This window comes from Prinia subflava, chromosome 1 (assembly GCF_021018805.1).
Source record: "Prinia subflava isolate CZ2003 ecotype Zambia chromosome 1, Cam_Psub_1.2, whole genome shotgun sequence".
NCBI classification, from domain to species: domain Eukaryota; kingdom Metazoa; phylum Chordata; class Aves; order Passeriformes; family Cisticolidae; genus Prinia; species Prinia subflava.
The window spans coordinates 45,885,889-45,900,231 of NC_086247.1; the positions used below are offsets into that span (position 1 = coordinate 45,885,889).

Sequence of the window (14,343 nt, forward strand, 5' to 3'; positions counted from 1 at the left end):
CCTTCAATACAGTGAGTGGCAGAGAAGAAACTGAGAAGCCTTTGAGTCCTCCCCACTGCCGGGCGGCCCCGCGCCGCAGGAGCACAGCGCTGTCGCTCCGGCCCTGCCCGCTTCTCTTTGCCCGGCGGCCGCGACCCCCCTGCCTGGCTCTGCACAGGCACATGACCGCGGCCGGCCCGCAGCCGCTGCCCCGGCCGCCGCTCCTCGAGGCCCGCAGCAGGTAGGGAGCGCCGCACGCTCGGGAGCCGGCCCGCCCCCGCCCCGGCCCGGCCCAGCCCGGCCCCGCCGCTCAGCCGCGCCCGCCGGGGAGGCATGAGCGACGGAGCGGCCGCTCCGCGCCGCGGGTGAGTGCGCGGCCCTGCGCGGGGCGCGGAGCGGGGCAGGGGGGAGGGCAGGAGACAGGCGGGGGACAGGCAGGAGACAGGCAGGGGACAGCAGGCGGGCGGGGACAGCCCCCCCAGACCAAAAATGAGTTTATGGGAAAGCTTGGGCGAGGAGGCTGCGCGGCCCGGGAGGGACTGTCCGGCCCCCGCAGGGGCGCGCAGGCAGGTGCGGGGCTCCGCGCTGCGGCTTTTCTGCTGCGTTCTGCACCGGGGGATGGCAGCCAGGCAGCAGCTCCCCCTTCCCCAAGGCACTATCGGAGCCCATCGGTCGCTCTGGAGTTTTAACATCAGAGGTGCGAGGGGTGCGGAGAAAAGCAAACTCACTCTCTCTTTCCGCGTGTTAAAACTCTTGTTTTGTCCACTTGCGGTCCTGCAGTGGAGAGCCGTGAGTGGAGAAAGCCCAGGTGCCGCACAGCGAAAAAGTTGCTGTACGGAGCTCCCGAGGCTGCCCACCTGCTGTAGATAGCCGTGCCAGTCGCTAATTTAACAGCTTTTTGGAAAGTGAGGCAAAAAGGTTACAGGCAAGCCCTGGGACAGTGCAGGTTTTGCAACACGGCGGTGCGAGCTCAGGACGGGCGGCGTGGGAGTTCTGTGCGGAGATGCCACTGTCAGTGGCCACTGCACGCACGGACCTGTGTGACAGCAGCGCCGTGTGACGGGGCTGGCCCCAAGCCTGCGCCCAGGACGTGTGCTCTGCTCCTTGAAATGATATTAGCTAGCAAACGAAGAATTTTTAAAATGCTGTTTGACTTTTGTATCAAAACCTTTGTTATGATTTATATTGTTATGCCTTTGAAGCTATAACCATGCCTGAAGCCCTGCCGGCAACATGATCTGCAAAACCCACCTTGCCCTATCAGACACAATTTACTGTGTAATCTTGTAGCACAGACCAGAGAATTTCCAGTGTGGCCACATGTGAAATTAATGTGTGACCATCACATGAAAGTGTTTTCCTGTTGTATTTTGAATTTGTCTAAGGAAAACGTGAACAACAACTGCTCAAAGAAAAACTCTGTTTTGCAAATTTGATAGGAAATCTTAGCTGCTGAGAGGTCCCATTTCAGTTTCAGACCTGTCACAGCCATCACTCTGTCTCATCTCCAGCCTTTAAATTTAACCGCATGGTGAACACATAGTGGATGTTTGAGTGGTTTTGATTTCTAAGTTGCTGATTGCCTTTGTATTTAAGTAGAAACCTGGGCTCAGGGCTCAAACACAGTATTAAGCTTTTATTAACATTTATAAGGGGTTTTGCTGTAGGGAGGAAAGGTGTGCAGTTTAAAAGAAAAATTTGCCCCTGACAGCTGAGCATTTGGCATGGTGTTGAAATCATAGAAAAACAGGCTGCTTAAAAAAATAAAATGGTATGGATTAAAAATAGATATTTAGATCATTACCTGTCAATATAGCTGACAGAGTTCTACGTAGCATGGTGTTCTAGAAAAACAAAAACTTAGGTTGATGAGCCAGCTTTTGTTTTTGAAGCATTTGGGTTGCATACAGCATTTTTGCATTTTCAGGGCTGCAAATAATATTGACTTGATTGACTGCACGTGCTCCCAGCTGGAGAAACAATATGAGGTCTGTCTTCCATAAGTGGTAGCCTCCTTCTAGTCAGGCCCACCAGCAGCCCAGTAGAAGGTGTGATCTTCCACATGCACACACACACTCACTCTTAAGGTGATTTTCCAAGATTTTCCACAACTAGCGAGAAGCCAACTTCATGATCTTAATGCCAAATGCAAACACCCTTTTCTGTCCACTTTCCAGGATGAAGGTGTGTAGTTAATTTGCTGATCTCACTGTTCTCTGAGTACAGAAAGAGATGGTCAGACACATTTGAACAAAGACATCAGGAGTCACCATGCTCCATAAACCTACATTCCCCCCATAATGCCCTTTGTGGCTGGAAATTTTTCAAAACTCTTGAATATGACACCAGGGCTTGCACCAGGGAAATCCAGGTTACATCCCAGATGAGCTGAGGGATAAAAGAGTATATGAGTGCTGCTTCCCTTGTCTGTGCACCCGGGTTTCTCTTTCATGGGCTTCACTGTATGTGCCATCCCTATGTTCCCCTGGAACATGCCCAGGGAGCTGGGAAAATGAGGTTTTCTCAGTACGGATATAGCACCGATATCTCAGGTCACTAAGATAAATTATTAGTGAGAAAGCATTAAGGGAATCAGAGGTAAGCCTTTGGGTTTCAGTGTGAATCTGGGCGTAAGGTTCAAAGGTAAGAACAGCCAAATACCTGTGAACTTGAGCTTTGAAGGAGGCAATGATTTTGGGTTCATTTTGTACAAAAAGTCTAATCTAGATGGTTGGTCTTTAACTGACTGTTAATATGAGAGCTTACAAAAACATGTTTCCATTTGTCTTGAGTTTGACCTAAAATCAGAAAATTTGGGGTATTACTTTACTCTCTTTTGAGGTTCTGGCTTCACTTCTCTAGAAGATCAGAAGCACTTTACAAGAGCTATTTTTAGGAGAGAATATAATTGTTCTCATCTGAGAGTCTAGAGAACTGAGATAGAGCTCAAAAGGGCTATCCAAAATAAAGAGTAAATTAGATTAGGAAATGAGTCAGGGAAACAACTTATTTGCTCCACTCACAGCATTGAATTGCTTTTCCCTAACTCACTGGAACTGTTAAGAAATTCATGGGCCATTCCTCTTGCAATGGCTTGAAAAGGACAGACATGCCTTTTATGCTTCTTTCTGATGTAACTGGCATTAAATATGCATTGTAGCTCAGTTACATTAGATAACTGAGCATAAATTCATCCATCTTCCACTTGAAATTCTGTTCCCAAATGTAGCAGCTGAATATTCTTTCTTTTGTTTTCTACTTTTTGGATGGGTTGGATGTTTCTTGCTTTTGTTTTTAGAGAAGAATCTTTTTAGCATTCCTTAGAAACTAATTAAAATGTTTCCCTTTTGGCTTATTCTCCTAATTTATTAATACCACAAATAACTTTTCTTTGGTGACCCACTTTCATAGGTATCTGAACATCTAGCAAAATTGTAACTCATCAGGAAGGCAGTGTAGACTAATAAATAGCATCTCCAGACAGGAAGAAAAGCAAAGACACTTCTTTCTTTGCCATGCAGAGTTTTACACGCCACACATACAGAAAATATTGCTCTATTCCCCAGCTCAATCGGTGCTATTAGCCCAAAAGAAAGCACTTTATTGATTGCACAATTGATTTAAAGGTCAGAATATAGGATTGCATCTATTCTCCTGCCTGAGTTCAATTTTCATCCAACATCCACAGTGAAGAAACTGCTCTTTGCATAAATATAAATTGAAATATTGGTCTGTGCGAGTGCTCAAGCAAATAAACTTTCACTTCTGGTTCCCAGGGCAACTCCCCAACACTATGCTGTCATCAAAACCACTAGGCTTCGACTAAGATACTGGTTTTTATTGAATTATCTTACCTGCTTTGTGAAAAGCGGCCTGTACTCTTTTTCTTGATTTAATGGCCATGGTGATCAATGGGCCACTGGAAGTGGTAGAGCTCTACAGCCTCTAAATCAGAGGCCAGCTAGCACAGAAAAGTACACTTAATTTCATGATCATTTCAAAATACACAGCTCCCAAAAGATGTTGTTTTTGGGAGCTGAACATATAGAGAGTTATCACAAGGAGTGATTAGTTACCCTTGTCCTGCAGACACTCCCAACAGTGGGCATGTTTTAAGGTCAGTCTGCTCTAGGAATGTAGTCTGTGGTTGTCTTAGTCCAAGGATACTCAGTGTTGCCATCTTCTCTCTGAAGTCTGCTGAAGAACAACCCCTAACAGGAGAGCGTAATGTTTATTTGGTGACTTCTGATGAAGGTTTGCTTTCCTTTTCAGTAAGTGTGGACGTCTGTGTAAGTGTGAGAGAATTATGGTGGCGTTTAAAGGAGTCTGGACTCAGCCCTTCTGGAAAGCCGTTTCGGCAGAATTTTTGGCCATGCTCATTTTTGTCCTCCTCAGCCTTGGCTCCACGATCAACTGGGGTGGAGCAGAGAAGCCCCTGCCTGTGGACATGGTCCTTATCTCCCTCTGCTTTGGACTCAGCATTGCCACCATGGTGCAGTGCTTTGGACACATCAGCGGAGGCCACATCAACCCTGCCGTGACCGTGGCCATGGTCTGCACGAGGAAGATCAGCCTCGCCAAGTCCGTCTTCTACATCCTCGCCCAGTGCCTGGGAGCCATCGTGGGCGCGGGCATCCTTTACCTGGTCACGCCGCCCAGCGTGGTGGGAGGCCTGGGAGTCACCGCGGTAATCACTGCCCCTCTGCCTCTCCAGCTAGGCTAGCTCAGACCCCGAGAAAATAGAATCAGTGCCACACAGAGTGAGGAGAGCTCAGGCACAGATTGTAACAGCTTGCTGGTTTATTTACAGCACCCAGACAGGGCTTAAAGCTCTCCTTAGGATGGGTTTGTGCAGTGTAATAGCTGTAGCTGTGCTTTTTATAGAAGCTCTCTTTCCTAGAACTTCCCCAAATCTGATGACAGCAGGTAATGTTAATTTACATACAAAATTTAAATAATGTATGCATGAAATGCCATTTTTATATGGTCTGGGGAGGGGAAATTAATTCCATGCTATTATGATGGGGATTGAAAAAACATCAATTTAAAATGACATACTTTTGAAATAGATTGTGGCTTAGATTTCAGCTTTGTTCTAAACTAATAAGGAATGCCATCAGTTAGCCCTGTTGCAGGACTTATTAAAAATGCACTTGAGCCGCACACTGCTTAATTTTTAATTGAAATTTAAATTAATTAAGTCAGGGCTAATTAATGAATTTATAATTGAATAGTAAATTACAGTGCTCCCAAGAAAAAAAATGGTGAAAGGGAAGTGCAGCATTTGCAAATCCCTGTGTAAAAATAAACTATACTTCTGCAGTCAAACTTTGAAGTTCCAGTTGGATGTTACTGTTAAGCCTTCTGTTCTCAGTCCAGCAGTTTTTCCATGGCTCTCAAAATAAAAAAAAACCAACATTTTAAAGTTAAATAAAGGGAGAAGAGTGAAGAGGGGGGAATCTGTACCTCTAAAAGTTTATCATTGTCTTTCACTTTGTACTCTTTACAAATACCATTTATTGAAATACAATTTATGCATGTGATGGCTTTCTGATTTACCAAATCACATTTTCTTCATTTCTGATGTTTCTTTGCCTTCTTTCAGGTACACAGAGATCTTTCTGCTGGGCATGGACTCCTGGTGGAATTGATAATTACATTCCAGCTGGTTTTTACTATTTTTGCTAGCTGTGATTCAAAACGAAGTGATGTCACTGGTTCAGTAGCTTTAGCAATTGGATTTTCTGTTGCAATTGGACATTTATTTGCTGTAAGTTAATGCTTCCTCTTTAAAAAATAGATCTCTTTACCCTTTATGACTACTTCAGAAGTAAATGGAAACTTTTGTGACCTTTAGAGCAATTTCAGGTGTATAGCTGCTGTATTCTTTATAGATCCATGCCAAAGCCCTTTGGAGTCTCAGGAGTGTCCCCTTGAGTAGGGTGTTGCACCAGAACTTTTCTGGCTGTTCATGTGATTTTTTAAACTTTGTGTTAAGACTCAGGAGAGTGTTGATATCTGCTGTAAAGAGGAGGAGGTGTGCAAAAACAGGCTGTCCCATTGAAATGGAATCATTACCTTCCAGACTTTAATAACAGGCAACATTTTCTCTCTGCTTTAGATCAATTACACCGGTGCCAGTATGAACCCAGCTCGATCATTCGGACCTGCTGTCATTATGGGCAGATGGGAAAACCAATGGGTAACTCTCCTTTCATACTTCCTTCATTGTAGTGACAAACAGTGATCAGGATTTTTCATACATCATTTGCTTTCAGTTATCTCTCCCCGTACATCCCATAGGGACCATCCCTGAGGAGGACAGGCACTGACTTCCCCATATTAGGCATCATCATGCTCCTCACCTAAGACTGCAGTGCAGCATGCAGCATGTTGGAATAGCATCTTACTATTCAGGGGCCGTTTTGTGGAGGTAATAGCTGGGGTAGAAGGGAAATCATACAAGAAGTTCAAAACAAACAAACAAAAGCAAGCCAGGGAGACTGAAAGAATTGAACTGCTGGAAGGAAAAATCCTCCAAGGCAGATCGCAAACCCCGCTGGTCATGCTGGTAAGGAGCTGTGGAAGTAATTCTGTCGACTTCACGTTTCACCTGGTTCTGCAGCAAACTGGGGCAGATGTATAAAATCAGAACAGGGACCCTCTGTGATCTGGTTCCTGGGGGAGAACCTGCCTCGGCAAATGCCCGCAGTGAGAGATGAAGAGGTTGCGGTCTGGTATTTGCAGACCAGGCCAGATGTTACCTGCTTCAGTTTGAAAGTGTCAGCGTAGCCAGGAGCTGTTGTGCAGGAAACAATGTTATAAGCAGGCTGTGAATGATAAGCAGTAAATTTCTATAGCATCCAACAATCCAACTTATAAAAAATATTTCATATTTTATAAGGGAGAGATGGATCACAGCTCAGCCTCACCTAATTATAGAGAGGGAAATCACTTCAAGGGACATTTTCCATGCTAACTGGAAGAACTGCATATTACAGTGCATATAAGGATTTTCTTGATTTTTAAAGTATGAAGCCCACATTGCTCCCACTGCAGCTAATAATAGAAATAGCATTGTCTTCAGGCCCTAAGGCTTCAATTCTGCAAACACGATACCATGTGTAACTTTGTTCCCAAGAGTTATCCTATTGAGGCAGATTTACCCAGTTATCAGTGCACGGCTTGTTCATATGAAAAACTGCTGTAGTTTTTCACAAGATTAATTATCCATACTCTGAGGAAGCCTGTAATTTATAACTAAAGCTATAAACAATAAACAAATGTACCATGGAGAAACTTGCAGGAGAAGCTTAGTTACTGTCCTGGCCACTTGGAAAAACAGCCTTTTCCTCTCCTCCAGAGCAGTGACATTGGCATACCATCGACAGGAGCCTGTGGGCTTTGGCACCTACTAATGTTACTGCACTGCTGTCTGTCATGATGAAATAGATAGGTACCTACAAAGTTATGTCCATTGTATTTTTCAAATTAGATTATCAGATTGCCTGTTGTGGTTGACTGTCTGGTGTATTCTGTAGGATTAGATGCCAAATTTGAAATATTTTGGAAACATAAGTCTGAAATACTGAAGCAGAACTGTTTGTGTGTACACTAGGAAGGGTTTTCTTTCCTTGAAAGTTCGTTGTCATCTTGTTTCAAAATGCAGAAGGAAAATCACTTTTCTACAGTGATGTTTCCTTTGTGTGCCTTCTTGCAAAGAGTCCCTATTTGTGGTCTGTCGGAGTCCAGGGCATCTCTCTGATAGCCCTGGAGGGTCTGGGACCCCGGCAGAGGAGTCTGGGACCCGAGCAGAAGGTTTGGAACCTGTACAGGGGGGCTTGGAGTCTGTACAGGGGGGTTGGAAACCTTGGCATAAAGTCCAGGAGGAATTACAAGTCTCAAGAGTGTGAAATGAGTAATAGTCAGTTTATCACGGGGTGAAAAAGTAGAATTTGGAGTTTCTTAGAATGGAGGCTGAAGAGCCAAGATGGAGCAATCAGGGCATGGACCTGTTCTTCTTCCTTCTTGTTCTTGCCCTCCATCTTCTGCAGTGCTGGGTCACAAGGGATTGGTTTAGAGTAGAGGTGACATGGTTAGCATAGGTGATAGGTATTGGTAATTAGTTGTAAATAAGGAATATGTTGTGGACAATGGTTGGGTCAGAGGAATGGTACGAAACGGCTGAGATCGCCCGACCAGGGAGGAGTTGCCACGAGTTCTCTGCTGCAGCAGGAACCTTGGCAGAGCACAGAAAGATCTATGAGATAAGAAAGAATGAACAACCTTGGAAAATGAGAACAGGTGACTCCTGACTCTTCTTCTGCTTCTGGCACAAGGTGTTTCAGAGGGCAAAAGACACTTTATCACCAAATCTCGGGGCTAAGAATCCAAGAGTGGTCTACAGCTGGAAGTGAGAGATGGAAAGTTTAGAAGAGGCTTTCTGTAAAAAGATAGATCAATAAAACTTGACAAAATTATTTCACTTTGAAGAAGTGGGTCTGCTTGTCAATCTTCTTATCGCTGTTAATTTAAGAGCTTAATGCCTGGGTTTTTTTCCACCTCTTTGTTTGCAGGTGTACTGGGTGGGACCAATAATCGGAGCAGTCCTTGCCGGTGCTCTGTATGAGTACGTCTATTGCCCAGATGTTGAGCTCAAGCGGCGCTTCAAAGACGTCTTTGGTAAGGCTACCCAGCCCTCCAAGGGCAAGTACATCGAGGTGGACGACAGCAGGAGCCACGTGGAGACCGATGACCTGATCCTGAAGCCTGGCATAGTTCATGTGATTGATATCGACAGGGGTGAGGACAAGAAGGGAAGAGATCCATCCAGCGAGGTGTTGTCTTCCGTATGACTAGCAAGAAGCACTGAAAGCAGAGAACAGCCTGCTAGCACGTCCACAGATATCCTTCCACCCATTAAAGAAACAGATCTCCTCTAGACTGAGAACCTTCCACTTCTTGAAAGGTACTGTCTGGGCAGCTGCATGGAGTGGTGTCACCAAACCATACGCCTGCTCAGCTGGAAGATTAGGACTTTGCAATAATGAGGATTCCCCATCTATTATTCCAAATTTAGACTTGTTCCTAGTATTTTCCTTTCCTTCTTTCTGGAGCGAACCCAAAGTCGAAAAACGAGATGAAGCATTCTCCTTAAATAAATCAGCCAATAACAAGATAGAGATGTGTAACATTCAGATTGACAGTTAAGACATATCAGGAAATGCCTATAGACATGAAGACCTACTTATCAGATTGTTCTTCTGACAATTAATTGGCTGTTGTCAGCTCTGATTATAATGTCTTACCCATTAAGCGTTCTCTGCGAGGTTCAGAGACAGCACCAGCACTATTTAAGAGTTTTATCCACAGTCAAGAAAAGGAGTATTGTTTCCACTCATGTACATCACTATTGCCTTGCAAACTACCTCTGAAAAAAATGGTACTTTAACAGGGTTTTTTAAAAAAAATTCTATCAACCCATTAAATTTCAGTCATATGATTTGCCATATAAATACATTACCTTCATCCCCAAGAGTAAATATGCTGAAATGGAATGTTGAAGTGTATGATAATAAGGCTGCAAAGCAGTTGATTGTACTTCATGCTCCCTCTTGCCATTGTCTATCTGGTGAAATATTCTCCTGGGGTTTGACTATTGACCATTTGGTGTTAGCAAACTCTCAAGGTCATGCAAAGAATATAAAGGCTTTCCTGTTACTTAATAACTTAAATAAGAGATATCAGAAGAAAAGAAGGCATATCTGTTTTCAGTGCACTTGTTTGAATACACATTTCTGTGCTAATTTATGTAAACTAAAGGTTTAAATTACTTACCTATTTTCTTACGAGATGGGTGGAGATAGTGTTTTTTTAATTTATTAGTAATGTAGAGGGGTTTTAACTTTTAACTGTATTGAGACACTGATTGGGAAATATTTTTTTATAACATGATAAAAATATGACTGCTTCTGGCTTTTTGTTGTAACTGATGCCTAACTATTTGAACAGGTTCCCTGCTTGTTCCAGTGTTCATATAGTCATAAACTACACCTCTGGCAAAGATTTCTTTATCTGTTGTTAGAAAAAGGTTCAAGTGCTTGCAGGGTGTTTTAGGGGGAAAAGGACATGAAATATGTTTAGTAAACAGTCTTTCCCCTATAGAGGTTTTTGCGAGACATAATTGCCCCAGCAGAACATTTCTGTAAAGCTGTTACTGACTTACTGCTTTTGTTTCTGATCAGTGGCTTTGAGTTTTACAATATGCAGCTGCAGAGCAGTCAGGAGCATGGTATTATTGCTGTAATTATATAGTTTTTTATTTTTAAATTGAAAAGCTACCCCTGCTTATTTAGCAACAAGAGAGGGGAAAAAAGTATTAGTCCTGACTGTGGGCTGTATTAGCCTCATCTGTTCTTTGACATACTCTACATGCAATCTTTATTACAGGGAATTAGATGTTTCTAATGAGATAATAAACCACTACAGCCCTCAAATCTGTGCACTATGATCCAAGGGCAATTCTAGTATCCCAGCTTGCAGCCTGGTATAGTCCCAGCATGTCCTTTTTCAAGTTTCACATTTTTCTTGCCTTAAACCCTGTTAGTGTGGTGCAAGTTCCCTGCACTGAGCATGAGATCCATGACTCCGTCATGCGTTTGCAGCTGAGCGTGGCTGGGGACCTGCAATGGACAAGGTCAAATTGCAGATAAGAGCTCCTTCCCACAGCAAGGATTGTCTCCCAAGGGAGGGGCAGCACAGGTGTGGTGTTAGACCTCTGCTCAGATGGATAAACACCATGATAAAGAGATTCAGTGAGAAAGGTCAAAACTTGTTGAGGGTTTGTCTAGGCATTTAGTTGGGCTTTATGTATGTGTATATATATATATATATATAGTTCCAATCTGTATTTTTTAAAGGGACATTTCGGTTAAACCTTTTGCATGGCTTAAAAAGGTAAAGAGTAATACACATAGAATTGGTGGATTTTTCAGCAAAGGTTTGCATTTTTGTATTTAAAGACACTCCTTAATTTGTGAATTTTGCATGGTACTGTGTTATTTAATTAAGAAGCTGTGATTTTTTTTATGCTTAAGGGTCCTTTACACAAATGGATTGATGTGTGTTTTCCTCACCCAGCCTGATTCTGCTGCTGAGGTGAGCATAATGTGAGCATAGCACCAGCCACCTCTGTTAGGAGATCTTTTTCCTGAAACACTCTGTATTAATGAACGGTGACAAACACCCAGAACTGGCCCCAGAACCAGCAGAACTCCTTACTGATGAGAATATCCTGAGACTTCTGAAAAGATCAGGGAAAAGAAGGGATGCTAAAATAGAGGCTACCAAACAGTAAAGGTTGATGCCATGCCATTAGACATTAGCAGGTAAGCCATGTGTGGTAGGTCTGCTCCTGATCCCACAGATTAAAACTCTTGGAGGAGTTTGTCATTGACTACAGTGGAAATCCTGAGCTTTTTTGAGGCCTAATGGCTTCTCTCACACACTTCAATGTGATTTTCTAAAATCTGAGGCTTTCGGCAATATACCTAATTTTAGAAGAAGATTCATTCTAAACCTTGAGGTTTATGACCCACCCTAAAGTAAAACTTTGGGAGTGGCTGTATTCACAGGTAGTTCTGCCCCACCACAAGATACCACCATTTAGATAAGGGAACATCACCCTCCCATCAACCTTCAGCATCCATTAGGACTTAGTTTAGCACAGGGATGTGTGCTCCTCTAAGCTGTCTTGCAATAGTAGCATCACTGTACAATAGTCATACTTGGTTAAATAATAGACTAGCCTGACCTTTTTATGGATTCAAGATACTTTTGCTTTGGTATTTTTTTAGAACTAGTGTACTTTGATACTGTTTGAGTGAGATTTGTGTTCTAAAGCTGTTCAGCTCCATAGTGCACCTCATAACATACTTGATGTCCTCTTAAAACGTTTTTTTGGTTTTTGGTGGGATTTTTTTTTTTTTGTGATGGTGGATGGATATCACAGGAAGACTGGCAGGTCTGTCATCTTTTTGGGACCCCCAAAAATTGGATGAGTCTCACTACTCCATGATGGCACAATTGTTTTCAATGCTGTATTTGCACTCTAACAAGCACCTTCATAATATTGAGTCACTGGGTTTCAGAAAAGAAAGCATGGAAACTAAGGGTGATTCCACACAAATACCTTTTAGGATGCGTATACTCTGAGGAGTTCATCACCCGAATTCTAACTATTCTCAGGAAAAAAAAAAAAAGGAAACCCTGCAGCATTCAAGTTGTCGTGATAACCCTTCTGTTAAGTGTTCCACCTTCCAGTGGAAGTAGGAGTGAGATTCATCTCATGCCGTGTTTAGCCTTGTCACATGTATTTGCATATCAGCTTTTCAAAATGTGCTTTATTTCTGATTATTAGTAATTACCACAGTATGTGCTTAGAAAGCTAGATGGCCATCTACCTTCTAGTAGTGCTTGATGGCAGAGCAGCTGCTGCTGTGCTCTGAAACATCTTATCTACCAGCTGTGTAACACATTCAGGATATTATACACCATCCAATATTTTTAATCTTATTAAAATATGTGAAAATTTACATTGTGAGTCTTTGTTCTCAAGGTGAGAGGTGAAAACACCATGCACAATTTTTTGTATCTCAATTCAGCCTGTGTGTATCTGAGTTTTTCAAGGACTTTCTAGACAGACAATATGTAAATATAGACCGAAGTATTTGCTACCCACTTATATGATCTAAGTCATCCTGTTGCAGTCTGAAATGTAGGACAAATGAGGTAAAATAAACTGTGTATATGGATTTTTCCACAAGACTGCTTATTGTTTAAGTGCTTAGTTACCATGATATCAGAACTAATGTAATAGGATTTAAAATTTCCATATGTAATATTTGGAATAATCTACTGAAAAATTCACTATAAAATAATACATGGTTGTCTGGTTCCCACATGTATTCTACTGTATCTCACACTACTGTGGCAAATAAATGTGTTAAAAAAAAACCAGCATCTTGTGGTCACTGGAAACATTTCATGATCCTAAAGCTCAGGACTGAAATATAAGAAAAAGCCCCAAATCCAACCCGTAGAACATGTCTAAGAGGAGTCTGGAAGTGTGTGCAACAGAGAATGAATGATTTACTGTGGAAAAATATTCATCAAAGAAGAGAGCTGCTTGTGCAAAAGATTTAATATCTTTAAGGAAATGAGCTAAACCAATTAAAGCAAAAATTATGCCAGTATGCTGTCATGGTTTAAGCCCAGCTGGCAACTAAGCACCACACAGCCACTCGCTCACCTCCCCCACTCCTCCCCTAGGAATGGGAGGAGGATCAAAACTGAAACTTGTATGTTGAGATAAGAGCAGTATAATAAAAAAAACCCCAAAACATCAATGTGTTATCAACGTTATTCTCATACTAAATCCAGAAACACAGCACTCTACCAGCTACTGAGAAGAAATTAACTCTATCCCAGCTGAGACCAGGTCATATATGTACATCACTGATTTTGCCAAATGGATTAAAACCTCACAGGACTAGCGGAGAGGTTTTGAAAAGTGATAGAAATTGTACTGGTGCTTCAGACACCTTTCACTAAAACACAGTTTGTGAGACCAAGTTCTCATGATGATCTTCACCAATGGAAATCAGATCTTGTGACATTTACATTTCTAGTTGTCTAGCTCTTTGCTTGGAATCCAAAATTTAGTTCCAATGACATTAATGGAGGTAAATTAGGATCCTGAAAATGACTAATATGCAATCACATCACCTGGGATGGCTTCTAATCAGCAGGAACAGCTCATGCCTGATATTCACCCCTTGCAGTGCTTCAGCTCTTGCCTTCAGCTTCTTCCAGCCCCAGAGGCAGCCCACAAGAGGCTTAGGGAAGTGTATATATTGTACACAACTTAATACACACATGATCTGTACCTTACTGAAAAAGGTACTCAAGGGAGTTTAGGTGGAACTAGTAAAATTATTTTGGAGTCACAATCACATGAGGAAGGAGCCACACCGACATTTTGAAACAAGCACAAAACAGGAATATAGGTGTCTGGAGAGCTACAAACAGTGATGGAGCTGACTGTGTTAAGATGAAGGGTCCTGGGAAGAACACAAAAGCAACCATGTGGGCAAGGGAGATCTTTGTAGCACTCATCTTACCCGGGGGTTACTGCCACTAAGGTATCACAAGTTTAAAACATGGTCCCCATTGTATGAGCATGTGGATGAGGCTTTTGGATCTCATCTGAGCCTTTTTTGGATCCCATGGAGAGGCTGAGCTGTGCTGGGTGAGTAATGTCCTTACTCTAGGCTTCAATGGCAATGCTGGCTTCAGCAGCAACAG

General features: G+C 42.7%; 1 protein-coding gene across 1 annotated transcript; it reads left to right on the forward strand.

Moving 5' to 3' along the window:
* The first annotated feature begins 251 nt into the window (after window positions 1–251).
* Window positions 252–12,991, forward strand: AQP4 (aquaporin 4). Its single transcript, XM_063395084.1, has 5 exons — window positions 252–344; window positions 4,252–4,666; window positions 5,585–5,749; window positions 6,101–6,181; window positions 8,556–12,991. Exons 1-5 carry the CDS (start codon window positions 313–315, stop codon window positions 8,832–8,834), a joined length of 972 nt encoding a protein of 323 aa, XP_063251154.1. The 5' UTR covers window positions 252–312; the 3' UTR covers window positions 8,835–12,991.
* Window positions 12,992–14,343: the final 1,352 nt, after the last annotated feature.

What these genes read in the sequence shown, in the direction of transcription:
- AQP4 (XM_063395084.1), top strand. Translation starts at nt 313, where the DNA reads ATGAGCGACGGAGCGGCCGCTCCGCGCCGCGG. An exon ending in GAGGCCTGGGAGTCACCGCG is followed by an intron (nt 4,667 to 5,584) that starts GTAATCACTGCC and finishes GCCTTCTTTCAG; the next exon opens with GTACACAGAGATCTTTCTGC. An exon ending in CAATTGGACATTTATTTGCT is followed by an intron (nt 5,750 to 6,100) that starts GTAAGTTAATGC and finishes TCTCTGCTTTAG; the next exon opens with ATCAATTACACCGGTGCCAG.